Consider the following 27,255-nt stretch of genomic DNA (forward strand, 5'->3'; position numbering starts at 1 on the left):
CCTGATGATGATTGCCTTTGCCGCAGTGCTAATGGCTCGTGTACCGTTAGACATTAGGCGCTAAAGCGATCATAATTCGCCAGCGCCCGCTGTTCGACATCAAAGTGCGGCCAGAGAGGCACAACCAACACTCACACACACACACACAGAGAGAGAGGAGTGGGCAGCTATAAACAGTTGTTAGCATTTGGTTAGTCCAGTTTTTTAGAGGGCCCCATTTGAATATCATTTCCAATACGAATTAACGGAACGGCATGCGTATTAGGAATACTGTGGAGACGCGTATTATATAGGAAAACGAGTACGATTTCGTTCTTGGCTGATCATATACTCAACATAGATGTCTACTTTTGGGAGCTTCCACAGCAGATTCTATTAAATTTACAAAGCCATTTCGACTTCACAAGACTAGGATAATCAAGAGTTGATAATTAAGTTGTTGCAAGCCGGAATTTGGCGCGATCAGCTCAATTTTATTAACGCTCACTATAATTTATTAATTTTTAATTTTTTTTAATTTTTATTAATTTAATGTAATCATTTAATCACAAAGAAGAGAGCTTTCTACACACAGGAGTAGTCGAGTCGTTATAGCCAGATCAGTTTGTCGAGCAATTATTTGTAACTTGAATTGTGCGTGCTGTAGGCAGACTGAGATTGATGATCCTATAGACATAAGCAGACCTACGAGTAGACGGACGGACGGACGGACTGGTCTTCCGAATTCAATTCTGCTTAACAAGATGTATACCTCATACCATCTAACGCTTCGCTTAATATATATTTTATATGTTCAATGAATTCTAGGTATAAGAAATGTTTCATTTTTTTTAATATTAAATTAAATTAATATTAAAATTAAAAGCTTATCCACCTATCCGAGGATCCTAATCACCGCACACAGCAGTAAATTTGTTAGCCTCATTTTACAAGCGTATCATAGCAATGCCCACTTTAGTAACTCCAAGCAAAACTCTAAATAGATGAGACCAGCAAAAAGAGGAAGCTATTTGATTGCCAAGTGCCGCCCAAAAGTTTGCTGGAAAAGCGATTTGTGGCGCAGGTGAAAAGTATGCAACGATTTTTGTTTACCTGTTGCAACTTGCTGAACGATGCCACATTTCAAAACGCCGTCGCATGCCATGCATGAGTCAATTTCGCTGACAACGTCTCAGCTGTCGGGCCGAAAATAAATATGGGACTCGAGTCGTCTACGCATTGGGGCAATCGGCAATGGAGTCAGCAACTCGCAGCTGCGTTTAATATGCGCATTGTTCCCGCAGCTCAGCAGCCCCTAGCCAACTGCCTGGCTGGTTGGTTGGCTATTTGGCCAACTGCCTAGGTGGCTATTTGGCTAACAGTCAAGCTAGCGTAATCGCTGAGTGCCGAATTGCGTCACAATGCTGGTTAGCCAACACAACATACACTTCAACAGACTCGCGCACTTTTTGGCACACTCACTTTATGACGACTATCGCCAAGCGACTGCCCCTGCCCGGCCCACCGCGGACAGCGTGCTCCACCTGCCTTTCGTGCCCAGTGACTGAAACGGCGGCGCTTGCCACAAAATAATAAAGCAAGCGCAGCCAGGCTCTGGCTCGTGCCACAAGCTACACTCAGAGAAATGTACACGAGTGTCGTATATATTATTATAATATAATTAATTAACATTTGTTTTATGATTTATTCGTATTTGTGCATCGTGAAGTTTCTTTATGTACAACTTCTTAGCCTATATTTCAGATATAATAATATTATCGATACAAACGCCTCAAGCTGAAGTTAGAGCCTCGCCCTTGCAATCCATAGCCTGCACTTAGAGAAAAAATCAAGCACTTGATAGTTAAATGTTATCAAATGATATTTAAGCAGAAGACTTGAACTTTGTTTTGATTACGATAAAAACAAATACTCAATATTTTTGTGCTTAAAATTAATTAAATCTAAGATTCATTTTTGATCATCTCTTTTTCTGTGATTCAACTCAACTTTTCCCCAAGCATTGCTCTCAGTGGAAGAGACCCCTCACATGTTTGCCCAATGCAAAGTCGCTTTCTTCAAATATTTTCTTTCCGCTACTCTTGGGAGATTTGTCTGGGTACTATCCTGAACCGATTTGAACTCTGCTGCAAGAGTAGATCTCGCTGTTGATGTATTGCATGCGCTACGAGGCCAGGGCTAGGCCAACGCCGACAATAGGTTGGCCTTAACTGATTTACGGCCATGACAAAATATATGCACGTATCTGTATCGAAAGTTTCAATGTATCCGTATCTGTATCTGTATCTGTATCTGTATCTGTGTCTGTGGCCAAGTGCAAAACTAATGCACCGACATGAACAAGTTTTGCCACACGCTCTTAAACCGTCAATCTTCAAGGTTCGACTCGCATGCAACCACATCTTCGGACTTAACTAAGTGGCGTTTCAGCCATATGTTATGGCTAACATTTGCAAAAAATTACTTTTTGTGAATAAATCATTTTATTAACTGGCATAAAATTTGGACTTTGGGTAAAAAATAAACAACAATTAGAAACAGAAGAGACCAAATTAGTTAAGTTAAGAAAAAAAACAATTTTGAACGAGTTATTCGAGTTAGAAGTAGAACCGAGCTAAAGCAACTGAACTTATCTAAATGAGAAGTGCAAAGAGAGGCAATTGTTAGAAAAACAGCAATATATTAGTGCAACCAGCTGGATTTACTTTGAGACAGGGGCTGCTTATATGGACTTAGACGTTTATCTATTTTGACAGGTATAGTTTAGCAATATTATGTAATTTAAGCCCGCATCACACACTTACAACATTTGCGTATCAAATTGACAACCCATTCACTTTATTGATCGATGTCTATTCAAAAAACTGATATAAGCTTGATCGATAATGTGCCAAAGATTTGCAATTTGTACGTGTACTAAATTCATAAGAAATCAAATTTGGAAAGCATTTGGAATTCATTCGCAAGTATTTCAGTGAAATATAAAGCCATTGAATATGAAAATTTCGAATATACACTGACGAGCAAAACTGTAACACACGTTCAATGTTCTCACTTCAACGGTCTGTATTATCTTTTCTACTTTATGCATGATTATGATCATAGTCTTGTTTTGTTAGTGAAATATTTGGCTCTTTTATTTATAAATTTGAAGACATTTGATTAGCAATAAGAGAAATACAATAGCAAAGAGTAAAAAAAGTCAAATGTTACAGTTTTGCACTGCAAATATTTTTAAACAAATATTTTTATTAAATTTTTTTTAATAACGGGTCCACAGCCCTTTTGATTTTTTGAGGTTGTTTATACGGTTTGGCATACTTTGCGTGTAGCGTCGCACCATTTCAGGTGGAATCGAGTACCAAACGTCCTTCGTTCTCTCTCACAACTCCATCCTGCCATTTGGAGGGGCCGTATATTTCGCAAGCTGCGATTTCAGATGACTCCATACATTTTCTATGGGATTCATGTCTGGAGATTGCGGTGGCCACTTCATAGTTTGAAACTTTTGGTTCAATAACCAATTTTTCACCAAATGGGATGTGTGCTTTGGGTCATTGTCTTGCTGAAAAATGCAATTTTCAACAGCCAGACCCATGTTGCCAATGACTCCTCCCAAATTTTCTTGAAAAATGTTTAGGTATTGCTCCTTACGCATTATCCCATCGATTAACAGTAAGGGCCCAACTCCATTTGTACAAATACAGCCCCAAACCATTATGGACCCGCCACCGTGCACCGCACTGTATTTGCCGATTGGACTGTGGGATTCCTAGTCCAATACCACGATCGTCCGTCTGACTTAAAACGATTAATTTTAGTTTCGTCTGACCAAATAACCTTGAAAATTTATTTTTTTAGCATTGTTTAAGCTTTTTATTTGTAACTTACGGCATCCCAATCAGCTAGACCCCAATTTTCATGCATTATAGCACAGTTTCTAACGCAAACTAATGTGCCTGTTAGCTAGAAATGGTTTTTTTTTCTTTCATTGGCCTTAAGCCCCAATCTGCCGAGACTGCGACGGACTGTCCACTCACTGGCATTTAAATTTAACACATTAGCCGCTTTTATTGGCATAAAGTCGCGATTGCCTGTAACTAAGTTAGCCAAGTGGCGCGTGTCACGTTGGCTTAAAAGTCGCGGTCGGCCTCCTTTATTGATTTTAATGTTTTCTGAACTGTTTTTGTTTTTAACACTGCACAGTCATGTGGCTAACACCAAATTTATTAGCCACTTTCCTAACGGATTCGCCCCTATCAATAATTCGATTATTTCCTTTTTCTTTTCATCAGCCATCATAATTATTTTGCATATTGACTTAAAATGATCAAGGCTTATCGATTTAAACAAAAACAAATAAGTTTTAATGGTAAAAAAAGCTTTGAAACAAAAGTAAAAAGGTTTTGCTCTGCGAGTGCAAAACTGTAACATTTGACTTTTTTTACTCTTTGCTATTGTATTTCTCTTATTGCTAATCAAATGTCTTCAAATTTATAAATAAAAGAGCCAAATATTTCACTAACAAAACAAGACTATGATCATAATCATGCATAAAGTATAAAAGATAATACAGACCGTTGAAGTGAGAACATTGAACGTGTGTTACAGTTTTGCTCGTCAGTGTATAATGCTTTAGGTGAAATGTAAGTGGAGAAGAAGTCGCTGAATCCATATGGAATATATCAGAATCAGCGGTTCAAGCTATGCTTAAGAAATAAGATCACCTAATAATACGACATATTAATCCAAATTCGATATTATTTATCAGTTATTTGAAACTATCTCGTACGACAGCTGAAGCTGGAGCCTTCCAATTGGCTTTATAGCTTCATAAACTGTTGCTGGGATCAGTCATCGGAAAAGCCTTGAGCCTAGAGTACTCTTACTTTTACTACTGAAAACAGGTGTCAAATGCGTTTGAGCATCTTCTTCAAATACATAAGACTCCATTCAAATGCTTTAAATATATATGTATTTACATACGGAATACTTGTATCCTTCATAGGCTTGCAGCTTGCATTCCCTTTCACTAAGCTGTGCTAGGCCTTAGTTTTGGGCCTAAAACCGTTGGAGGCTTGCAGCACATTCACAAATCATTCGCCTTCATTCATTTTAGCTGGCAAATCGGAGCTCGGAGTTAGGAGGGTGTGGCTGCCTTCGAGTTTGTTTTTTATTGTGCGACTGCTACTGAACTCTTTTGCTGTGCAAAAAAAATCGTAATGTTTCTGTGACCATTTGTGTTGGATTGCGACAGTTTTTGTTGTTGTTGCCGAGGCCGAGCTTGTTCTGCCAGTTGCATATCAGCTTGTGGTAGAGGTCCGGCGGATAGTGAGGAGTGAATCGGCAGCTACTGGTTCGTTTCACCTGGTAGCTGGTCACTGCGCTTAGTTCATAGCTTGGATTTACATACTCGCTCATAAAATAAGCAGGGTATATTGGTTTTGTCAACTCAGTTCCTTGAAGGCAATGCGTTTGCTATGGATTCTAGAGAACAAGACACATTTCGAAAATATTCTAAAAAAATGTTTAAAATAATCAAGAAATTTTATTGTAGATTTTTGGATACTCTCCCATTCCATCGCGAGATGCATATAAATTTGTTAGTTTTATCTTTATTTGATATGCCTTTAGACCATGATTAGTTTTATATCTTTTTAATGTGTCTGCTAGTTTCTTTTGTGTGTTATGGACGGGCATAGCGTAGTCGACTGCACCCAATTGCAATATTCTTACTGGTTTTTATTTGTATATTTGTTTTTCTTTTCGTGTCTGCAGAGTGTCTATCACGCTTTAGTGCCTGTCTCTCTTCCTCTCTCCACTCTCTCTCCCTCACTCCACTCTCTCTCTCTCTCTCTCTCTCTCTCTCTCTCTCTCTCTCTCTCTCTCTCTCTCTCTCTCTCTCTCTCTCTATCTCTCCCTGTCTCCTCTCTCTCTCTCTCTCACTCTCTTTATTTTTATATACATCTTTCCCTCTCCTTCTTGATCCAAACATTCGTTTTCATTTGGGATAGCAGTCAAAGAGGCAGCTTTGGTCCAAGCTGTAGCCTACCCATGGCAATTGCATTCGCCTGGTTTTTTGTGCACATTATGACTTTTGCTTATTTGCTTTATTACGCTTTTCCACACACACTCGCACACACACACACACGCACGCACGCACATTCAATACGACTCTTGCACATGCGAATGCATTTGTGTCTCTGTCTTCAGTCCCTCCCTTTCCCTTTCGTTAGAGTTTGACTTTGCTCCAGCGAGTTCGTTTAGCGCCTGTATATGCCGAAGACAACTCGGCTTGGCTCGGCTCGGCTCGGCTTTTGGGCCGTCCATTGGCTTCCAGCGATGGCAGCTTTGGCGGCGCCTGATCAGTCGCGGTTTTTACTTTCATCGCAACGGTTGAGCAGCGGTCGTCATCCAAGTCCCAAACAGGTGGCCCTCGTGTCCAGTTAACAGTTGTGTGCCTCTTTTTTCCAGTGTGTCTGTTGTTGTTTTTTTTTTCGTTTTTTTGTTATTATTGTTGTTGTTTACTTCTTCAATTACCACCCAGTGCGCATCCAACACACCCATTAAACCCCTCAGCACCCGCCATAACATGGCGTGGGCTTATTGATGTTGTTGTTATTACGATTGGCAAACAATGGAATTGCAACAAGTTGCACCACTTTGCTTGCACATCCCCGGCCGCAACTCAAGTGGGTTGTGGTAACTGGGTCCAAAACAGTTCGAATGGGTGATTCGTAAAATTGGTGACTTACAAGTGACTAACAAGATCTAATCAATCTTAATACGACGGAATGGACTTGTCACCGGCCTAGACTACTTGAATACCTATTTGGCTTTATTTGGGATAGGTACTTGTGGGTCGAAACGAAGTTACGTAATTACTAATGATTAAAGATTTATATTTGCTTATCTGTATTTTATTGAAGATTTTCTGCTTGAATATCTAGTAAAGACTTTATGATAAATATAACGAGAAAATGGTTTCGAATCTCAATTTGAAAAGTCTTAGGCCAAGATTAAACAAGACTGCTAATCTACTGAGCTGAGAGCTATATTCTGTAAAAATCATAATACTCTTTATAATTGCAATAGTTATCATGTATATATGTAGTGAGGATTCAGATTTGAACAATTAAGATTCTTACTAAGCTAAAGGTCTATAGATGCCTATGTTTGCTCATGCATATAAAATAAAGGGAAACTAAACAGATGACAAAAAGAATCAAATAGAGTCAGTTTGCGAATAAGAGTCTCAGGCATAATTTAATCGATAATCCATTTAATATGGGTTTAAAACAGTGTATTTTTGGTCATAGTTAAGCCTGTTACTAATTTTAAGCTGCTAGATAGTCTACTAGAAAAAGACGAAACAGGGAGTTAATTGGGAGAAAGACCACAAGTATAGGACCTGATATGTAAAATATAAAATAGATAAGATCATTTGATAACTTGTCAGATCAGCTGGTATAGATCTAATAGATCTCAATTAGTGCTTGATTTCTAGTATTTGCTTTACACTTAAGCTCAGTTAGCAAATCAATTACTCAGATCGTAAAGAGAAAGAAATTGATAATGGGCTAATGATTGGTGGAGGCAGCGAACCCGCCAATTTCGAGCGGTCAATATAGATCATATAGAAATTGCACAATAAGGTGAAAACTGCGAGCTGCACGGGCGAAGATCATCATCGTCGCAGCAATGCGAATCGATGGCGAGATGCGGAAGTTATGTAAGAAAGGCTAACTCGAGACATCAGTAGCAGCAAAATTTTCCCGCTAACAGCATTCGGCACTCGGCTTTGGCCACAGACAACGACCAGACCACTCAGCGTTGCAACGCTGCAACACGTTTAACAAGTTTAACCAGGAAATTTTGTAATTTTCCTCTGGCTGCTTTCACAGCCACAGCCACAGCCGCAGTAGCCTCAGCAGCTGCCAGGCTTTGGCAATCCGAGCAACCTGCGCCCGCCTAGAAACAATTAAAGCCATAAATGTGCAAACAAACGAAAATGAAAATGAAAATGAAAATCAAATCGGATCATAAACAACTGACCAAAACTTTATATCCGAGCAGGGGGTTGGGCAATCGGCATAACATCCAATAATGTTTATTGAACTCTAATCCATAGATATCCATGAACTAAAGACTAGAACGATGACAGCGAGAAGTGAGATTCGCAACTTCGTGCAGACTGAAAATAAAACGTGAAAAATAAAAATAAATAAAATGCAGAAGAGTGTTTAGAAAACTCAACTGCAACGACATCGAGCTAAAGTCAGGCTATAGTAGCAGCAAGATCCTAGTGAGTAGTAGCAGGAAAAGTTGTGCTTAACACTATGTCAAGGATATTAAGGCTTGGCTTCGCAACTGTGGCCTGGTTGCTTGTGATCCTGTTCACTGGCCAACTGGCTGCAGCTCTCAATCAAACTGAGCCTCAAGCCGCGAATAGCTCGGATCCAATCAAGGCCTTGGCCTCTACAGCGCAGCTGGGAGACTTTGCAGCACATCGATTCACCAGCCGCAACAACATTACCATCTTGCATGAGGTGGTTGACGAGGAGGAAGAGCCTCCTTTAACGCTTAACACTCACGAGGTGCTGCCACAGAAGCCGCTGAAGAAGAAGCCTTATCTGCCGCTGGACAAACTGCTGCCCACCATTGAGTATGTGAAGCCTCACACGCTTAAGGACTACGAACTGCATCCGGTTACATTTGATTTTAACTTGGGCGACCTGGAGGATCTGGAGCATGAGGTGATCAAAAAGGGTGACCTCAGCAGCGAGGAGCAGCATGTTCTCAGCAATGGGAATGTACCCGAGCTGAGCTACAAGCCCACAAATCCCGATGACAACGACACTGTTGATGTGGACATTTCAGCGCTGCCCGACTCTGACTTTCAGCCAACCACAACAGCTGCCACAGCCACAACAACCACAGCAGCAACAACAACAACAGCGACAACAACCACAACCAGCAGCACCACCACAACAACAACCACAACCAGCAGCACACACATACTGAAAATTTTGAAGAACAAGCCCTCCACCAAGAAGGGACGAGAGCTGCTTAAGCAGAGCGACGACGAACTGCAGCTGAAGACTCTGGGCAGCACCATCAATAGCATCAGCCACTACCTGAGCAGCAATGGCACGGGGAATTCGAACAGCAGCACCATTGCTGAGAGTCTGTATGGGTCAGCCAACTACTTTCAGATCGTGACCAATCTGTACGATCACTTCTACTGGCAAATCTCCGAGATACGAACCAGCGTTCGCACCGGCTGCGGCCTCGAGATGCAGGCCTACCTAACCGGACTGCACTCCAGCTACGAGTGGGCACAGAAAGGTGAGATCAAATCTAATTGAATTCTGAAACAGCACCGAATACTGAAAAGCTGTGCAAGCCAAGAGCTGAGCTGTGCTCCTATTAAAGTGTTTTAATTCACATATCACTCTAGAAAACTCGAACTGTGTGAAATAGAAGTCAAACTTAGTCGAGTTTAGCTCATTGATTTGTTATTATCTTCAAAAAGATTTTAATCTTATATAACACATGTTTCAATAAGCAAGTTTTTACTTAGAAAAATCTTTTTAAACGGGCTTTAAAAGCTTCTAGCTGCGAACGCTGATTAGATGTGATAAGGAAACATATACCTTTTCTAATATTTCGACTGACAGCATAATCATTGAGGCGCTTCTCATATAGCTTGATTCTTTTTATCTTCAAAAGGAAAGAATCTAGAGATCATTTAATTAATTGTTATTTATCAGAAAGATTTGAAGCTTTTCATATTTCGATCCTAGTGATCCTAAATTTCGATTACTGATCTGTGATTATAGCATACGATGCCTCGGGACGCTATCGCGGCCAGCTGCTGTTTGGCAATGACAAGTGGCTGGGACAGCTCACATTCTGTCTGGAGCTAAACAGGCAGATCTCTGGGAGCGGGGAACGAAAGCACTTTGAGCTGGAGTTCTATGTGGCAGATATTTCGCTGCAAATGCCACGCCTCAATCGGACAGTAAGCTGAGCTAACATTTCAAGTATTGCCTGCTAAATAAAAGTGCATTTGCAGCAGCAGTTGCTCAGCCTGGGCGAGTGCCTCCCCAAGTCCTGCTCGGCACACGATGTACAGTCGATACTCTCGCTGGATCCCTATGCGCGGATGCTGACCATGCTAGGAGCGCACAATGCCAGCGTTCAGCAGCCGGCACTGCAGGTGCTGCGCGTGCGCACCGTACCTGGACTTTACAGCCATTGGCGACAGCTCAAGTTCCAGGTGTTCATGTGAGTAGCTCCGACTTCGCCGAGCCAACAGCAGAGCCAACTTTATCTCTATAACTGCAGAAGCTTTCTGCTTACCCTACTGCTGGTAATGATCGTGGCCACCTACTACCAGATACGCATCGATGAGCGTCGCCTGATTGCGGCGCCGATACCGGCGATCAGCGCCAAATGTGAGGCCGCCAACAAGGGCGGCGACTACGAAACTGCCTACTACGGCAAGCCCTTCGAGCTCTTCCAGATGCGCCCGCTAAGCAGCAACGGGATTGTGGCCACAGAAACGACGCTGGACGCGCACATCGATATGAATAGCAATCGGCAACGCCCTCTGGATGCAGCTGCCAATTCAGCGGAGACCATGCACGGCGAAGGCACAGCCTCCACGTCAGTGGGCGTGGCCGGCAAGCAGGCGGAAAAGCATGAGATGACAGACTACCAGGTGGAAACGGGCAGCTGTGCAGGCGTGGCGGGCACCTACGAAGCCGAACAGCCCATTGGTTTGTGTCCAGACTAAGCTATGCATATAAAAATAAGTTGTTGTCTTGGCTAATTGGGAATGGTAACTTTTGGGCTTTTGTGATGCAATTGAAAATTTCGAATTGGTCTACTTCAGAAGCGAACAGAATTGTTTGAATTTTCTTAAGATTCCAAATGCCTAATATTATATATTAGTGTGGGCCAAGGGCTTAGCTGACTAGTATCCAACAGCTGTCATATATAATATAACTTTTACCCCACTCTTACAGCTCTGCATCAGCAGCTGTTGCTGTGCTTTGCACTGCAAACGAATGCCAAGGCCATACTGAACATAAACAAGACCAAGGAGGTAAGTGCAGCCATATCTTAGAATCAAACAATTTGGCAATTTGGTCTTTGTTCTCAACCCACTTCAGACACACACGTCCTGTTTGCATGGTCTGCGCGTCTTCTCGGTACTCTGGACGATGATGGTGCACACGTATTTGCAAATGTTTGCGATAGGCGAGAATAAGGTATAGTACAAGACTCCGCTAGGTCTAAGATAGGTCCTTTAACTGATCTCTATTTGCTCTTTGCCTTAGTTCGAGCGCGTTATCACGGAACGTTCGTTTTGGTATCAGATCATTGGCAATGCAACCTTCTCCGTGGACTCGTTCTTCTTTATCAGCGGCCTCTTGGTCACCTTGCTCTATGTGAAGCAGGAGCGCAAGCCTTTGGCTCCGTCAAGCAGCTTCTTCAAGCGCAGCTTCGTGGATACTATGATGATGTTCTTGTATCGCTATCTGCGCCTTACGCCCGTCTACCTCTTCGTGGTGTTGTTTAATGACTTTGCCGTCCGTCAGGGTCTTGACTCGTCCGTCTTCCAACCGGCTAAGATCGAGCACAACACCTGCCGCGTCTTTTGGTGGCGCAATATATTGTACATCAACAACTTCTTTCCACAGCACGAGATGTGCATGATGTGGAGCTGGTACATGGCCAATGATATGCAGTTCTATCTCATGGCCTGCCTATTGCTGGCGCTTTCCAGAAAGTGAGCAAGAGCTCGACTCAATCGGCGCCCATTGAAACTATTGATGTGACTCTTTGCAGATACTTCAAGGCTGTGGCAGTGACGCTGGTTGTCTTTCTGGTCAGCTCGTGGAGCATTGCGGGCATTATTTCATTGCAGCATCAATATACCCACAAGGTGGCGCTGCCCTTTGAGTCCTTTGACTTTCTCTACGACAAGCCTTGGCAGCGTGTGGGAGCCTTTATAGTGGGTAAGTCCAAGCCCAGCCCATGATTACCCTGACTCAGATTACCCTGACTCTCTCTATCTCTCTCTTACACCCACAGGCATGTTCACCGGCTATGTGCTGTATAAGGTAAAGACGCCACCGCAAATCTCTCGGCGCCTTAATCTTATTCTCTGGGCCTGCAGTCTGGGCGTTCTATTTCTGGTCATCTTTGGCGTTTGGCCAGGTGAATTGAGCGCAGTAAATACCGCCTTCTATGTGGGCGTTGGACACACTGCCTTTGCGTGTGGCCTCATCTGGATAGTGCTCTCCTGTTGCTGGGGACTTTCGCCCACCGTCAATGCGATACTCTCCTATCGCGTGCTCTGGCCGCTGTCGCGTCTCACCTACTGCGCCTACCTGATCCATCCGATTATCATGTTCATCTGCTCATCTCATATGAGCGGCACCGTTCATCTCAACAATCCCATGATATTGACCACGTTTCTGGGCAATGCCGTTGTCTCTTTCGGATCGTCCTTTGTTATGTCCGCATTATTCGAGGCGCCAGTCATACGCATACTCAAGATCTGCTTCAAGAAGTGAACCCTAGCGCACTTGGCCGATTTGTTGTAATGAAATCTAGTTCTATTTCTTTTTTTTTATGTCGTAATTCAAATTGTAAAGTGTACATAACTGTAGATATACGAGTCCATCCCCATAAGTATATCGACAGGTTGCTAATGTTTAATATTAACAATTATGTTTAACTATATTATTATGTTGTTTCTAGTTGGTTTTGTGTGCGAGTAGTATGTTCAAGTTGTTTGCAAAATATACATATTTAAAACAAGTAAAAAACTCTAGTCGGGGTGCCCGACTAGGAGATACCCTGATCCCAGTGCTATCTGCGTTTTTTAATATTTTCCGTAGTTTGTATCGAGTATTAATAAAAATACAAATAAAAAGTGACCACCACCACACCAAGCTTCGAACCCACAATTTTTACGCAACGCGCATCAACCCTACCAACACCGCCACTTCATAAATAAAACAATAAAATTGTCTCATCGATGCGAGGTTCGAACCCGAGATCAACCGCTGACGAACTCCGCCTCTACCAACGCAGCCACTGCACTGATTGTGTGAGATGTTGCAAATTTGAAGTTGAGTAACAACTGATAATTTAAGCAGTATTCAATCACCATTTCGATACTTCGAATTGAAAAGAATACACGCATTTCAATGTATGTGTGCACACGCATAGGAAAAACCAGTGCGCGTGGCGCTGCTGACATGTGCTTTTGCAAATTGGCCGAACGTTTTGCTTAATAACTTCTGTTTTACTTAATGGATTTTAATGCAATTTTCAGCATATGCTCTACATACTCCATTGGCTTCGTAGAGATGCAAACGCCCTCACATAATGGCCCTACTTTCAACTGAACGAAAATGTTAAGAATGGGCAAATTTGGAGCCGGTATCCAAAATCCAACAAAGCCCAAAATTGCATAAAATATACATAAAACTAAATATAAAATTTGGAGACTCTAGCTCTTAAGACGTCCGAGATATAATTTACTAACTACATTTCAATCATGTTTTTATTCGATAACAATTAAAAGCGAATAGTTATCGATTACTTGAAACAAACTCGATATGCGCGTGCTGTACACGGACCTACAAAAAAAAATTTAAAGGCTATTGTAGAAGCTGAGATAGACGCGTTCACTCATACGGACAGACGGACAAACAGACAGACGGACAGACAGACGGACGGATAGACGGACAGGGCTCACTCGACTCGGCTTGTCGTCCTGATCAAGAATATATATACTTTATGGGGTCTGCCACGCCTACTTCTGCCTGTTACATACATTTGCTCAAAGCCATTATACCCTGATTTCCCATTTTCAATAGGATCAGGGTATAAAAAGAAAATCAATTCACAGATTCTTGAATAGTTTATTGGGTAAAGCTCAGTGAGTGAAGCGCACTGAGTGCGATTTATTGAAGAAGTGAGTGAAATCCTGACGCTAAAGCTTAGGACATAAGCAGATATAGCTCAAAGAGTTAACCTCAGTAAGGTTATGTGAATACGGTGAGCCGAACTAACGAATCAAGCGTAGGAGTCAGACCAATCGATAAAGGCCAAGCGAATCGAGTCAGACTAAGCGCAGAAGGTAAGACATGTTATGCCAAAGAACAAGGTCTCAATGACCTAGGGTTCAATCAGTGATGCTTAGCCAATCAGTCTACGATTCAAGGAGTCAGCAGTGATCTGCAAATATTCTTTAGGATAGTATTTAGTTCACAGAGTAAAGATCAAAATGCATGCATTAGCGTTTAAGTAGTTTGTTTATAAGCGACTGCAGCGACTGAAACTTGGCAATTTAAGTCATATTTATTTAAATAAAAAGGGAGACCGTTATCGTTGCGGCCACAGTGAGCATGGCGCGATCTCATAACAACTTCACGATTTTGCTTTATTTTTACTGGGGATATCAGTACGTTTGGGATACAATAGGCTCTCTAGGAATGCATCCGTTACATCAAAATTAACGCTGGCATAGCCTGCGGAATTCAGCTCGGCTTCCTCGTCTTCAAGCACAAAATAAGCATCACTGGCTGCCGATGAGTCCAGCTCGTATTCAGGGTAGAGTACCTTGGTGGAGTCCCGACAGAATAGACGTATCGCCAGCTGTGCCATGCGTTTCGCTTCCAGGCAGGAGCTGAGCTCCTGGCCGGCACCAGGTCGATGCCCAAAAGCACGATCAAGTTGGGCCAGCAGCCGACGAAAGATAAAGTTTCCATAGCGTCGTCGGTAGCTTTCATTTAGCTGCTGCCGATAGAGAGTGCAGGGCTGAAAATGGGCGAGCACAATGTAAATGAGCAGGATCAGCTGCATGAGAACCAAGAAGCCCAGTGCCAGCAACAGCGACGCCTCCACACTGTCATCCCAATCCAATGTGAAGCGGCTATCAGGCGGATATATTGGTATTAGATAGGTAACCGTCATTTTAGAAGCCGTCAACTCGGTTCGGTCGCCAACTGAACCCCAGTCAAATTTTTGAATTTCGAATTGAGTTTGTGCCTGTAATACAGAGACACATACACCACACAAAACTCGAAAGGTCTAAGAAAGCAGGCTACGTTAACCGAGATACAACTGAACCTATTCTAAAAGCAGAGCTAACTCTGATTCAGCGTATGTAAATCAAGTTACCGTGCTTAAATTAACGATCTTTCAATAGCTTCTTTCTCGGTTCCAGCTGCCATAATCCTCAATTTATATTCAAGTTCAAGTTGACTTAGCTTAACATATACATCTTAGGCATTTATCCATTAGCCAACGGCAATTGGCTAATTGGTTTTCGTTTCTAGAAAGCTTTTAGCTATTCTTCTAATTTCGTTACACTGATAAGGCGTCACGACTTGCATGCAACGGTAGAATATAAAGGAACGATACAAGCGATTGGCTTACACACAGTTTCACCATGACTGAACGTAGAATTACCTGGCTGCTGATCGCAGCAATGGCTTCGAGCTGCTTATTGAAGGGCAGCCTGGCTGGACACACCGATTATTGCCAGCTGTGTGATGACGACGTAACGCATATAGCCTGTGGCAACGATGGGGTGAGTGGAGCGGCGTCAGTTGTCGTTGCTATAGTGCATCATTAACCGAACTTGCAGAGTTTCTCCGACGAGTGCCCGTCGAACGCGAAGCTGCTGACTATAGAGGAGGATGAGCAGCAGGCTATTGTCGCGGCGCACAACGAGGTGCGCCAGCAATGGGCCCAAGGAAATGGCCATGTTAAGGTCAAGGCCTGCCGCATGGCCACCGTCGAATGGGATGCAGAGCTGGCGAAGCTAGCCGAATTGAATGTGAAGCAGTGCGTCATGGAACATGACGATTGTCATAGTACGGACCGATTCATAAACTCCGGACAGAATCTGTTCATTACGGGTTTCTCCGGTATGGGTGCACCGGATATGTCCACCCTCCTGCGCAGCGCAGTCGAAGAGTGGGCACTCGAAGGCAAAGACGTCAAGGCCGGGTATCTAGCCAAGTATCCCGACAACTACAATGGACCGTAAGTCCCGCGAACCACATCCTATAGACAACATTTACTACTCATTTACTCCATCGATAGCACCATTGGCCACTTTACGATGGTGGTCCATGAGCGAAGCATCGCTGTCGGTTGTGCAGCTTCCAACTTTGATGAAGACGGTTTCAACACGTTCTTAGTGGCATGCAACTATGCCACAACCAACTTTATAGGCTGGCCAGTATACTCGGCTTGCCATAAGGCGGGCGAACATTGTAAAGCTGGCAAAAATCCCAATTACCCCGCGCTGTGCTCTACCAGCGAAAGTGTGGATTACAACTTTAATGATCAGGGAATATAATGTTGGTTGGCCCAATAAGAATCCTTTGAAGGACTTTATTACCAAATGATAAAGTTATATCTAAAGATTCAATATATTTATATGCATGCACATTTCAAATCAATTGTATTTTTATTGTTTTATTGGATACTGTTTAGTCCAGCTTGAAAACTTCCGGAGATTTAGATTATAAAAGTCCGAAGCGTCTTCTCTCGGAAGTATCTTTCTTTTAAGACAAAAGACCAACTCACAGAGAGAAAGGGACTTGACTATGTCCACTCGATTCTTGGACCCAATCAATCAATAATGCAAACTCATAAAATATACATACATATTTATATATCATCTAGAATACATAGTAGACGAACTACTTACACTTAAAATAAATATATTTAATAATTAAAATGCCATTTTCAATTGAGAGGTTTAAATACAGAGGTTGCACCAAAATTTTGTTGATTGTAGACTGATTAATAATTTTCTGGTATTCTGTTACAGTTAGCTAAAGGATATCAACATTTTAAAATTGATCCAGGGCTTAATATAGCACTGCACTTGATGAGTCTCGAAAGAAGTTTCAGTTGTAATCATCTGGAAAGGAAATAAACGTTTCTCACTCTCTCTTAACAGTTTTCTTAAAATAATGAACACAAAAATTTTTCTAATTATACGATCGGACAGGTGAGCGTTGAACTGATTAATTGGTTGATTACTTGGCAACGATCGTTTTAAAGACAGTGGGGCGCTTATGGGCTGGCAACTGACTATAGCAATAGGACTTGATTGTCTCCAGATCGACTTCAGCATCGGGCGACAATATGCAAATCACGCCTAAGCGATGCCCCCACAGTTTATTTGGTATGCCCAATACGGCAACATCATTTATGCTCGGATGGGAGATGAGCGCCTTTTTGATCTCCGATCCATAAATCTTATATCCGCCCACATTGAATACATCCGTCGATTTGCTTAGGAAATTAAAGCTGCCGTTGCGATAGGCGCAAATGTCACCGGTTTTGAGAAACTTCTCCACGGACTGGTCCATCGGCGCGACCTGATCCACCGTTCCGGTCGGCCCTAACTTGGCGGGGGTTACTTGCAAAATTGAGTTGACCTTTCGCGGAAATAAATTTGCGCCTGCTATTTCCAATTCGCCGACGACCGTGCTTAGCACTGGCATGTAGCTGGGCTTATTGTCTAAGCCGATGATGGACTCGCTTTTGCAGGTAACCAGCTGGTCACCTTGGTTGTTGACCAGACGGGCCGTGACGCCCATCAAGGGTGCACCCAAGGTGCCCGGACGATAATCCACATTGCTGCTGGGCGACTGCTCGTCGAGCGTGGGACCCAGTACTAGGCCCGTCTCGAGCATTCCATAGTATTCGTAAATATTTTGTCCAGTTATCTCGCGCCAGCGATAGAACACAGACTCCGGCAGCAGGCCAAATGCAGTTGCCATCAGGCGAATCTTCTGCTTGCAGTGATTGATTATGTACTCCACCATGCGCGAGTCCTGGGCAAACATTTTGTCATATTCGGCAATGAGACGTTTGTATATAATGGGCATGGCCAGAAATATGTTCACACGTTGTTTAGACGGGCTATTGATGCCCAGCAGCGAACTCCAAGCGGTATGGCTATCGAATTTCTGCTGCAACAATATGTTGCCACCCACACCGAGCAGAGCGCCGATTGCCGCATGCATGCGATTTATCGAAATGAGCGGCAGCATCGAGTCGGTGGCCTTTAAGTGCCAGCTGGAGACAAGGCACCGCATCTGTGCCTCAATATTCCGATGGGTGAGCACCACGCCGTTTCGACTAGTCGACGAGCTGGGCGTATAGATTAGCATGGCCGGCGCATTCGCATAATAGTCGTTGGGCAGCGTGCTCTCCGGTATGAGAGCACCGTTCAGACCGACCAGCTGCTTGGCGTACATGGCCGTAGAAGCGACGCTCTCCGATGTGGGGACAAAGCTGTGATCCAGCACAATGCTGGCTGTTTGCAGTTTCGTTGCCAAGTCCTGCGTGATGTTCTCGCATTCGGGTGTGCCAATCAATAGCTTGGCTTTGCAGTCGGTAGCCTGTGTAAGCAGTTCATCTGCCGCTTGATTGGGCTCCAGAGGAACAGCAACCTGACCCGAAATCCAGCAACCCCACTGTATCACAATCCATAGAGCATTAGTGGAGCATAAGAAAGCAACGTTTGACTGTGAGGCGCTGCCTGCAAAAAAAAAATTGATAAATAAAAGTGAAGGAATTCTCAAAGAGATCCGTTGTAATTACCACAAAAGTTTGATATTTGAATGGCTAGCTTTTTGGCTGTTATGTACAGCTGAAAGTATGTAAACTCGCCATTCAAGTCCTTAATTGCAATCTCATCCGGAAAGAGCATCGCCTTCTTGAACGTCGGCACCACAAAATTATTCCGTTCATCTTCAATAAAGCTGTTCCGCAGCTTCTCTATGAAAGTGTCCTAGTTCAAAAGTGTTCGATATATTAACTATATAGTCCATATATGTATAGCAATTGGATTGCACTTACTTTGTGTACTAGCTCGGCCGAACAGAAGCGCGCCAATGGCCGCCATTGAAATCTTTGCAAGCGTCTCAACGACAACATTTTCCAGAAATTTCCCAATTATTTTCTCTTATCTCGATGCTCAGTCAAATGATTTGTCGAACTTCAATGCAACAAAAACAATAAAACTAACCTCAATCCGTTTTCAGTTCATTCACATTGCATTGCCTACTTTGTTTACAAAGCATGCTTCGAAATGTGTTGTACAATTCTAGGTTTTCCTGATATACCCGAATTCACGAATTAAAAGAGTATATTGGCTTTGCGCATAAGCCATAAGCCTTGCTGTTCGTCCATCAATCCATTTGTGGCTCGGCATATAAATCAAAGATTTCAGCTCGTATTTATATTAGTTTTATATAATTTTTATTTTAATTTTTCGTTTGCTTTATTTACACATTTAATAGGGACAATAAAAAAATGTTTTATATATGTTTACATATATATATATACATATATAAACATAAAAATAAAAAAAAATAATATACTGTTGTAAATATATATAAAAATAATCAAAGTATATTAGAAAAATCGCCACAATTTTGGTATATGCACAAATCGAAATACCAAATGTCGTTTACAACGACACCCAACAAAGGCGCCACAGATGAAATCGCCCACTTCAACACGATATATAACTATACATATGTGTATATAGATACATTGACATACGTATTTAGTTTATATATCTATATATTCATACAAGTATACATGTTGCTGCTGCTGATGAGAGAGTTTGCTCAATAATTATCTCTAATTACAACAGAATTTTTGTATGCTATAGTTCACATTGTAGTCTCGTATATATAACATCATTACGATCTCAATTACGATCTCAAACCAGTAGAAACACTTTTAACAAATGCAATTGATAATACATTTTGGGATTAAGAAATTTGATTTAGGACCATTCGGTCTATTATCCTCAAGATTTCCCAATGCTCGAAGTTAAAGATATTCGGAAGCCCAGAAAGAAGACATCTTTAAAAATGGACCATTTAGTAACGCAATTATGTTATGGCAAATTTCTAGACTTTAGTCTATCTTAAATAAATTAGACTTTTCACAAAAAAAAAACAGATATTGTTTACATTTAGTATATATGTTAGTAATTCTAGGACAAAAGAATATGAGAATATGTTTACTGATAAGGCTCAAAAATGCTATATATAAATGAGTCTTTTAACAGTGAAATAGTGGTATTGCACGGCGGATCAAGTTAAACAGAAGTCAGCTTAAAAACTAGATTTGTGAGATTTGATATCAGTCTAAAAAATATATTTCCGACTGCAAAACATTTGTGACAAACAGCAAAATACATAATCAGTTAATGTAGTCTATAGTATAGAAATCGTAGTTTAGATATAATACATTCAGTTGTAATAAATTGAGCTGAATTAGCTTAAACGTGTTTTCGAGGAACACCCCTAATGTTTACTACTGTTCTTAGAGCACGTTCTACAACTCTTTTATTTTGAGCGTTATAATATTGTATGGAATTTGCTGTTGGGCTATAAATGCAACGAGAACTCTGGAGATCCACTGGTTGTATGAAAATGATTGCCTAATAGTGTGCACTGCTTTCGCATGCTCGCTCTCTCTCTCTCTCTGTCTCTCTCTATCTGTCTCTTTCTTTTTCATTAGTATTTTGTTCGTTTCTATTCGAATTATGTGTTTTCTATATGAGAACTACGACTTCAAAGTTGTGCGCTACACTTTTCTCTCTCTATATATTTCTCTGTCTCTGTCTAACTGCCTATGTCTGTATGTATCTGTCTGTGTTCTCTCTCTCTCTCGCTCGCACGCGCCTTCACACGCGCTTGGGCTTGCTGACGATCGTGTAGTTGAGGCCGTTGTAATTGCGATGATCGAGGGCGGCATCGGTGTTTATGTTCGTTATGGGCGTGGCACAGAGGCCCGATACATTGCTGCTACTACTGCTGTTGTTGTTGTTGTTATTGCTATTGATGTTTGTGGCGGGCAGTGTTGTGGTGTTATTATTATTATTGACATTATTATTATTATTATTGTTGTTGTTATTGTTATTATTATTGTTATTATTATTATTATTATTATTGTTGCTGATGGCAGTATTGTTGGTGGCTTTTCGCAGGACTCCATAGCCCAGATGACTATCGTCGGCCTTGCGAAAACTTTCCGTATCGGGACTAGCAATCAGTTCATATTCATTCGGTGGCGGCGGACTGCAGCGTATACGATTCGCAGGGAGTGTTACATTCACAATGGTCTTGTAGCCGCTGGAGGTTTTATTGTTCGGCGATAGAAAGTCCAAGCGGTCATAGTTGGCATCCGGCGATACCAGCACGCCCACACCCTCGCCAATATCAATGTCTATTATTTTGGGTGTGCTGTTGCCGCTTGTCGCGCTGCTGGCGTTCAGATCCTTGCGTTTGTCGCGCTGCGATTGCGAACGCTGGCGTACAAAATCGCTGTCACAGCTGAGGGCTGAGGGTACGCGCTCACAATGGCGTACATCGCCGACGCCACGCGTCTTCCATGCATCGGTTATGTTTTCAATGGACTCGTAGTCACGCTCGAGAGTTAGCTTGTTGCAGCAGCTCTCGTTTCTCAGCGGCAAATCGGGCGGACTACCGCCGCCACCGCCACCGCCGGCACGTAACGGATCTGGGGAGGCAGGCTTCAGTATCACAGCCGAGCCGCTGTTCTTGCTATTGGCATCCGATGGCGACGATGTGGTTATGGCAACCGGTTCATATTTCAGTAGATTCTTATATTTATCACATTGAGTTATTGTGCCAGTCTGTGCAGTAGCTGCAGTTGGCAGTGAAGCAGGAGCAACAGCAGCCGCCGGGCCCATATTGAGCTTCTCAAGCGGTGTGGGCAGCTTGCGCGGTGGCTTGTTGGGAATGTGTTTGCCGGCGGCCTGCGAGGACACGGACAGGCTGATGCTGTTGGCGCTGCCATTCGCCGAGAAGTTATTCAGCGAATCATTGGAGCTGATGAAGCCGCGCAGTGAGATGCAGCTTTGAGTTGAGTTAATCTCAAATTCGCCGGCATGAGGATTGCTCGAAGGTGACGGTGGCAGCGGACTACGCGAACCGGGCTCCATGCAGGCGGCGGCACTAAACTGATTTTCGACGCACTCGATGCTGCTGAGACTGTCGCCGCTAATCAGCTTCTTCATCGACTTCATTTTGGCGGACATGCAGCGAAAGACCTCCTGAGGATTGGTATGATCCAGCGTAAAGACTCCCTCGCCCGTCGTACACTTGCGTCCCGCCTCAAACTGGAACTTACCATCCCTATACCCATACTTGCGAATGAATCGATACGGCCACATGGCAATTGTCACATTCAGATCCTCCGATTTCAGCTGCAGCTCCGTCGGTGTCATCTGCAGCATATAAGTGCGCGGCTCGATGTTGCACCGAATGGACGCCTCAGACGGTATCAGAGTTATAATAAACAATCCGTCCTGTTGATTATATGAAAAAACAAAATATATATATATATATATACGTATTCATGACGACTATTATGGGTAATCTATTCTGTGTTTGCCAGCTGTGTTTTCTTTAAGAAATCAAGAGCTTTAAAAGAAGAAACCTGAAGAAAGAGGGCACCACAGTTGGTTCGTGTTTGTTTTTCTTAGCGATAAGCGATTTAGTTTTTTTCCATTTTGCTTATGCATCTGTTTATGAAACTTTTGGAACTCAAAACAGTTGTGTTATTTTTTCTTATCGTGTTTCCTAACAAAACACTATGAATCGCTTTTCTGTTTTCTCGTTTTTTTTCCTTGCCATTTTCGCAAATGTTGTAAATAGTTTATATATATATATCATAATAGTATCTCTTTGATTTTTCAAGGGTTCTCAATTCCCGTCTATATTACATCTATAAAAAGAGTATTTTCTATATAACTCAATGACTATCTACCTAGCTGCTCTTTACAGTTCTTCTTATGATTTCCTATGACATTATGAATAATTCATGTATTATAAAATTATCTCTTTGAATCTTCTATTTATCTCAATATGTACCTAGCTGTCTTATCTGCTGCTTTTTGTATAACTTATTTACTCTCCGAGTGGCTTCGAGTTTCTATTTAGTTTCGACTTTGTCTGACATTTGAAAATGATTTTATGCCCTTTTTGCAATTTTGACTGATTGCTTTTCAATACTATTCCCAATATCCTTAATCTTTATTTCTCCTCTCCGTTTCCTGGCTTGGTCGAGTGTGCAATTCTGATTTGAGTCAAGTTCGCAAACGTTATACTTCCTGCAGAACCTGAAATGCGTGATTTATTAGTCTTGGCTTCTCCAATTTGTATATGTAATATATATATTTGCCCTCAAATTAGCCTTAGCTAGCTGTGCATAAAACGTCAACCGTCGTATCGCTTTTCGAAAACAAACTCGTTGACATAATGGCTGAAAAGGTTGATAAATTTACAGCGGGCCTGATTGTTATGTATATAAATACCATATAACATTCTATACAAAAGAAGTTTAGTGCTTAGTGAATATTTGTTTTGGAAAATTCGAAATTCGACGTATGTAGAATGGATCCGCCATGTACACAGCTAGTCAAACGTGAATTGAAGGATCCGGATCTTAAGACACCGGATGATTTCTGGACACCACTACGAGCAATCAAAGAGGAATGGGAAGGTGAAATCGATATGAATCTAAAGCAAGATGAGCATCACGAAAGAATTACCAAGTTCATAAAACACCAAACGATGCTGAGCGAAGTGGAGAGCGACACCGAAGATGAAGGGGAGAAAAGTGTAGAAAACGAACAAAATAAAGAGCTGTATTTACAAGAAGAGGAACAGAAACTACGACAACAGTTAATCGAGGATGGCATCAAAGAGCAATCACGACAACGCCAACAGAAATGGGAAAATGATCTCAGCAACGAGCTCTACTTGCTTAACGATCTAAAGCGCGAACACGTATACGATCATAAGCTAAAGAATCCCATACCAATTGCAGAATGCTATACTGGTGCACATACTTGTGACGAAACGGTGGCAACCCTATCCGATCTGAAGAAGCTGGTGGCCAATAGGGTGCCCAAAGTGCCATTGGATGAGTTGCTGATCGAGCCGCTACTCAACTGGGATATCGATATGCTGCCCAAGAAACCAAATCTAGTTGAAGAGCTGTGCCGTCTATTTCGCCAGAATATTGGACCTACGTTGGCCGTTGTTATCGATGGCAAACAGTTTTATTGCCATTCCATGCTGTTAGGAATGATGTCTGAATTCTTCAACAATCGCAATTTCTCGCATGTGCTTTATTTACCTGGCACGAAGATACCGTCTCGCACCTTTGTCAACATATATCGATGGATGCTAGAGCCAATTAATTCGTTAACGCTCACCCAGCTCATTGAGCTTCTGCGCGCCTCACAGTTTCTGGCCATCGAGGAGCTGACCAAACAATGCTGGCGGCTCACTCACGATGTGCTGAAGACAACTGATCGCATCTTGACCATGTATACCGTGGCGCAGCGTGTGTGCGTTAACATTGAGAAGATCATAACCCCGTACGTGGGACGCATTTGGTTGCCGTTTGCATCCAGCCAGGAATTTATTAATCTGGAATTCAGCAAAATTCGACGAATGCTGCAATTGGACACTCTGTCAGTGAACTCGGAAATGGAAGTGGGTATACTACATTCATAGAATTTAAGAACCTACCATAATCATCATAATCATAATCGGCAGGTTCTATACTCGGCCATACTCTGGCTGGAGTGCGGTTGGCCACTCCGTAAACGCTATGCTATCGATCTAATGCGTGTTATACGCTTTGAACTTATGCCCTTTGTATTTCTGATAATTTTCGACAGGCGCAAGGATGGACCACCAGCACTAAACTATATCCGCCATTCAGTGGTAGTGCACAAGCTAATATACAATGGACTCTCAGAGCAGTGAGTATGCTACAGATTCGTTATAGGCTATCAAGTGTGATTGGGACCTGTCTCTCTCTCTCTCCGTCCCCGAATCCATATTAGACACTCCGACGCGAACCGTTATAAAGGTAACTCTGGCCGCTACCCTCGCGAATGGATCTACGATCCATGTTGCCCCTATCACCATGGCCACAAATGCAACTCCGCTCGCTTTGTTAGCTACAACGAATTCATCAATTATGTTAAATGCCTACAAAAAGCCGGCTATCTGCGCGGGAATCGTATGAAATTATACACTGATGATGACATTGTCTGCTGTTAAATCGAAAGACTCGAAAATCGTATAGAGTAAACGAATTTTAACGATAAATCTCCTGCATTTCTTTTATCCAATCAACAGCTTTCTAAACAATCGTATTGATTAAATATATACAATACATAAATACACTGACTGTACATAGATATTTCTGTGTGCTAGTCACTCGACGAATACTTTTCTGTATAAACAATATCGTATTACATCTATTTCTAATTGTTTTAATGAAACTTTTCTAGCTTGCCTCACATATTATGTGTTTTACCTCAACAAATCTATCAACTCTTCTGAAGTCTATACAAAAATCTGCTACATTACAAATTTAAACTGCGCTTAAAGCTTCTTTCCTTCAGTTTAGTCACTTACAAATGAACTGCAATATAGATCATTATCCTCTTCGATGGCACCGTGGGCGGCATGAAGGCCACTGTTGTCGCAAAAGGCAACCGTTTGGAGGGCTGTGACCCAATCCTTAAGCTCCTCATCGCTGTTCGTATTCAGTGTAAGCTGCACATTGCGCTTGACAATCTGTATGAGATTCGCTGGCGGTGGTTCCTGTGTGATCTTTACGCAATTCTCAAGTGTAAAGATCTTTGGATTCTTGTCATCCTTATTCTCGCATATCTCCAGGCGTGCAATGCCATGGCGACTGGCTTTGAATAGGAGACAATAGCGGCTGCATGATTTCTGAAAAAGAAATATAAGAAATACATATTTGAATGTTTTCTAACATTTTTTGAATACTCTTTAATCTGAATAGATAATACAAAGGCAAATATATTTATTAATAGAGTTATATATATCTTTGGCTTATATTTGGTTAACTCTTCGAGTACATCTCGAAGATTTTGATGTTTATTAATTTGGTGTTAACCTCGCACTAACCATTGTAAGATCGAGTTTTAATGTTGTGCTAATCAAATTTCCAACGAAAATTCGAGCGTTACTTACATAACGAAGCAACAACAGCAAACACAAGTATTTGTAGCTGGGCACGGCCCCAATCCTCAGAGCTCAGAGAGACATGAAATCGCTTAAGCACACTTAAGAATTCCCTGACATATGGAAATAAGTGTATATATATTATATATATATATATATATGTAATATATATATCCATATACATGGATGAATCCCAAAAAAAAAAACAGCCGTCATCGCAAGCATATACATATACGTATACATATGCATATAAGCAGACAATTTAGATGTGTGTCTCAGGCGCGCACACGCAAATCGAAAATATGTTCGGCTCGCCGTTTGGCATGCTTCTCTCTTTCTCCCACCTTATGCTACTCATTTGTATGCAACAAGTATGCAGATGGAGATATCTACACTTATACATGTGCACACACACACACACAAAGGCACGCATGTGTGTGCGCATATGCATACACAAACTCACTCACACATACACACACACATGCTCATGGCGAGGGTCCTGTTGTAATACGCAATTGCCAAATATATTAAAATTGCATTTAGAATATTTTAGGGCATTGCACATTTGTGCAGTTAATGTGTTAGTTGGTAGATATGCAAGTTCTTTGACAGGCTCTTACCTTTTTCGAGATACGATTTAGCGAAAATCCAGTTTGTGTTGGAACATTAAGATATCCAGCCAAAACAGGTATTTCAACATCCATTCTGTTGAGGCCCGTTGCCGATGCTTCTCGTTTGCGTATTCAATTGGCCAATAACAAAAGGCAATTTTTACAGTTTTCATATATGTTCAATGATTTGTGTTGCTTGGCGAATTGCAATTTGAGATTCACACTTCATATTTACATTTAACCGCAACAAAAATAAACGCAGCCGCAGGCCCACAATTCGAGTAACTTTATTTATTTATGCGCTTCCAGAGCTGCATTCTATATGCTGCAATCGAAATCGAGTTATCACACAATATGGTAATGGAGGCTTTATCGAATGCGCTGATCGCCCACGATCATGTTTTCCTACATACATCGATAACAATTTAAATTGATTTACGTGACATGCTTATGAATTGTGATAGCTCAATAATTGAGTCTTCATTCTAGTATGTATGTATCTGTTTTTTCCTCAGTACAAT

At 42.0% G+C, this 27,255-nt stretch overlaps 6 protein-coding genes across 9 annotated transcripts; 3 read left to right on the plus strand and 3 right to left on the minus strand.

Moving 5' to 3' along the window:
- Positions 1 to 8,324: 8,324 nt before the first annotated feature.
- On the plus strand, positions 8,325 to 12,602 carry LOC111602860. The gene is made up of 9 exons (XM_023320175.2): positions 8,325 to 9,348; positions 9,843 to 10,024; positions 10,082 to 10,290; positions 10,351 to 10,784; positions 11,034 to 11,113; positions 11,181 to 11,279; positions 11,349 to 11,800; positions 11,860 to 12,029; positions 12,106 to 12,602. Exons 1-9 carry the CDS (start codon positions 8,340 to 8,342, stop codon positions 12,588 to 12,590), a joined length of 3,120 nt encoding a protein of 1,039 aa, XP_023175943.2. The 5' UTR covers positions 8,325 to 8,339; the 3' UTR covers positions 12,591 to 12,602.
- Positions 12,603 to 13,952: 1,350 nt separating this feature from the next.
- Positions 13,953 to 16,498, plus strand: LOC111602852 (venom allergen 5). 4 transcript variants are annotated; one of them, XM_023320168.2, is made up of 4 exons: positions 13,953 to 14,002; positions 15,410 to 15,622; positions 15,680 to 16,080; positions 16,141 to 16,498. In XM_023320168.2, the coding sequence occupies exons 2-4, from the start codon at positions 15,482 to 15,484 to the stop codon at positions 16,397 to 16,399; spliced, it is 801 nt and encodes a 266-aa protein (XP_023175936.1). In that variant the 5' UTR covers positions 13,953 to 14,002; positions 15,410 to 15,481; the 3' UTR covers positions 16,400 to 16,498. The 4 variants fall into 4 exon arrangements, with proteins under 4 accessions (XP_023175936.1, XP_023175934.1, XP_023175933.1 ...); XM_023320166.2 differs by having other exon boundaries at positions 13,960 to 14,167; positions 15,369 to 15,622; XM_023320165.2 differs by having other exon boundaries at positions 13,960 to 14,167.
- LOC111602854 lies at positions 14,332 to 15,113 on the minus strand. The gene has a single exon (XM_023320169.1). It carries the CDS (start codon positions 15,001 to 15,003, stop codon positions 14,458 to 14,460), a length of 546 nt encoding a protein of 181 aa, XP_023175937.1. The 5' UTR covers positions 15,004 to 15,113; the 3' UTR covers positions 14,332 to 14,457.
- Positions 16,499 to 16,995: 497 nt separating the features above from the next.
- On the minus strand, positions 16,996 to 19,127 carry LOC111602856 (malonate--CoA ligase ACSF3, mitochondrial). The gene is made up of 3 exons (XM_023320171.2): positions 18,922 to 19,127; positions 18,664 to 18,853; positions 16,996 to 18,601 (listed from the first exon to the last, which is right to left on the minus strand). Exons 1-3 carry the CDS (start codon positions 18,997 to 18,999, stop codon positions 17,088 to 17,090), a joined length of 1,782 nt encoding a protein of 593 aa, XP_023175939.1. The 5' UTR covers positions 19,000 to 19,127; the 3' UTR covers positions 16,996 to 17,087.
- Positions 19,128 to 20,165: 1,038 nt separating this feature from the next.
- Positions 20,166 to 27,062, minus strand: LOC111602866 (putative uncharacterized protein DDB_G0277255). Its single transcript, XM_023320184.2, has 3 exons — positions 26,744 to 27,062; positions 25,548 to 25,868; positions 20,166 to 22,414 (listed from the first exon to the last, which is right to left on the minus strand). The coding sequence occupies exons 1-3, from the start codon at positions 26,825 to 26,827 to the stop codon at positions 20,768 to 20,770; spliced, it is 2,052 nt and encodes a 683-aa protein (XP_023175952.1). The 5' UTR covers positions 26,828 to 27,062; the 3' UTR covers positions 20,166 to 20,767.
- LOC111602867 lies at positions 23,348 to 25,225 on the plus strand. The gene is made up of 3 exons (XM_023320185.2): positions 23,348 to 24,611; positions 24,675 to 24,883; positions 24,968 to 25,225. Exons 1-3 carry the CDS (start codon positions 23,502 to 23,504, stop codon positions 25,185 to 25,187), a joined length of 1,539 nt encoding a protein of 512 aa, XP_023175953.1. The 5' UTR covers positions 23,348 to 23,501; the 3' UTR covers positions 25,188 to 25,225.
- Positions 27,063 to 27,255: the final 193 nt, after the last annotated feature.

Source organism: Drosophila hydei, unplaced genomic scaffold, assembly GCF_003285905.1.
Source record: "Drosophila hydei strain 15085-1641.00,03,60 unplaced genomic scaffold, DhydRS2 tig00000343-arrow-arrow-pilon, whole genome shotgun sequence".
In the NCBI taxonomy this organism is placed as follows: Eukaryota; Metazoa; Arthropoda; class Insecta; order Diptera; family Drosophilidae; genus Drosophila; species Drosophila hydei.

Excerpts from the sequence above, each read along its gene's own strand:
- LOC111602860 (XM_023320175.2), top strand. The coding sequence starts at position 8,340 with ATGTCAAGGATATTAAGGCTTGGCTTCGCAACTGTGGCCTGGTTGCTT. Across the intron at positions 10,291-10,350 it reads CTCAAGTTCCAGGTGTTCAT|AAGCTTTCTGCTTACCCTAC; the intron begins GTGAGTAGCTCC and ends CTATAACTGCAG. Across the intron at positions 10,785-11,033 it reads CGAAGCCGAACAGCCCATTG|CTCTGCATCAGCAGCTGTTG; the intron begins GTTTGTGTCCAG and ends CCACTCTTACAG.
- LOC111602856 (XM_023320171.2), bottom strand. The coding sequence starts at position 18,999 with ATGTTGTCGTTGAGACGCTTGCAAAGATTTCAATGGCGGCCATTGGCG. Across the intron at positions 18,854-18,921 it reads CGGCCGAGCTAGTACACAAA|GACACTTTCATAGAGAAGCT; the intron begins GTAAGTGCAATC and ends CTTTTGAACTAG. Across the intron at positions 18,602-18,663 it reads TCAAATATCAAACTTTTGTG|GCAGCGCCTCACAGTCAAAC; the intron begins GTAATTACAACG and ends TTTTTTTTGCAG.
- LOC111602852 (XM_023320168.2), top strand. The coding sequence starts at position 15,482 with ATGACTGAACGTAGAATTACCTGGCTGCTGATCGCAGCAATGGCTTCG. Across the intron at positions 15,623-15,679 it reads TAGCCTGTGGCAACGATGGG|AGTTTCTCCGACGAGTGCCC; the intron begins GTGAGTGGAGCG and ends CCGAACTTGCAG. Across the intron at positions 16,081-16,140 it reads CCCGACAACTACAATGGACC|CACCATTGGCCACTTTACGA; the intron begins GTAAGTCCCGCG and ends CTCCATCGATAG.
- LOC111602867 (XM_023320185.2), top strand. The coding sequence starts at position 23,502 with ATGGATCCGCCATGTACACAGCTAGTCAAACGTGAATTGAAGGATCCG. Across the intron at positions 24,612-24,674 it reads CAGTGAACTCGGAAATGGAA|GTTCTATACTCGGCCATACT; the intron begins GTGGGTATACTA and ends CATAATCGGCAG. Across the intron at positions 24,884-24,967 it reads TACAATGGACTCTCAGAGCA|ACACTCCGACGCGAACCGTT; the intron begins GTGAGTATGCTA and ends AATCCATATTAG.
- LOC111602854 (XM_023320169.1), bottom strand. The coding sequence starts at position 15,003 with ATGACGGTTACCTATCTAATACCAATATATCCGCCTGATAGCCGCTTC.
- LOC111602866 (XM_023320184.2), bottom strand. The coding sequence starts at position 26,827 with ATGGATGTTGAAATACCTGTTTTGGCTGGATATCTTAATGTTCCAACA. Across the intron at positions 25,869-26,743 it reads TAAATCGTATCTCGAAAAAG|AAATCATGCAGCCGCTATTG; the intron begins GTAAGAGCCTGT and ends TTTCTTTTTCAG. Across the intron at positions 22,415-25,547 it reads ATCTATATTGCAGTTCATTT|GACGGATTGTTTATTATAAC; the intron begins GTAAGTGACTAA and ends TATAATCAACAG.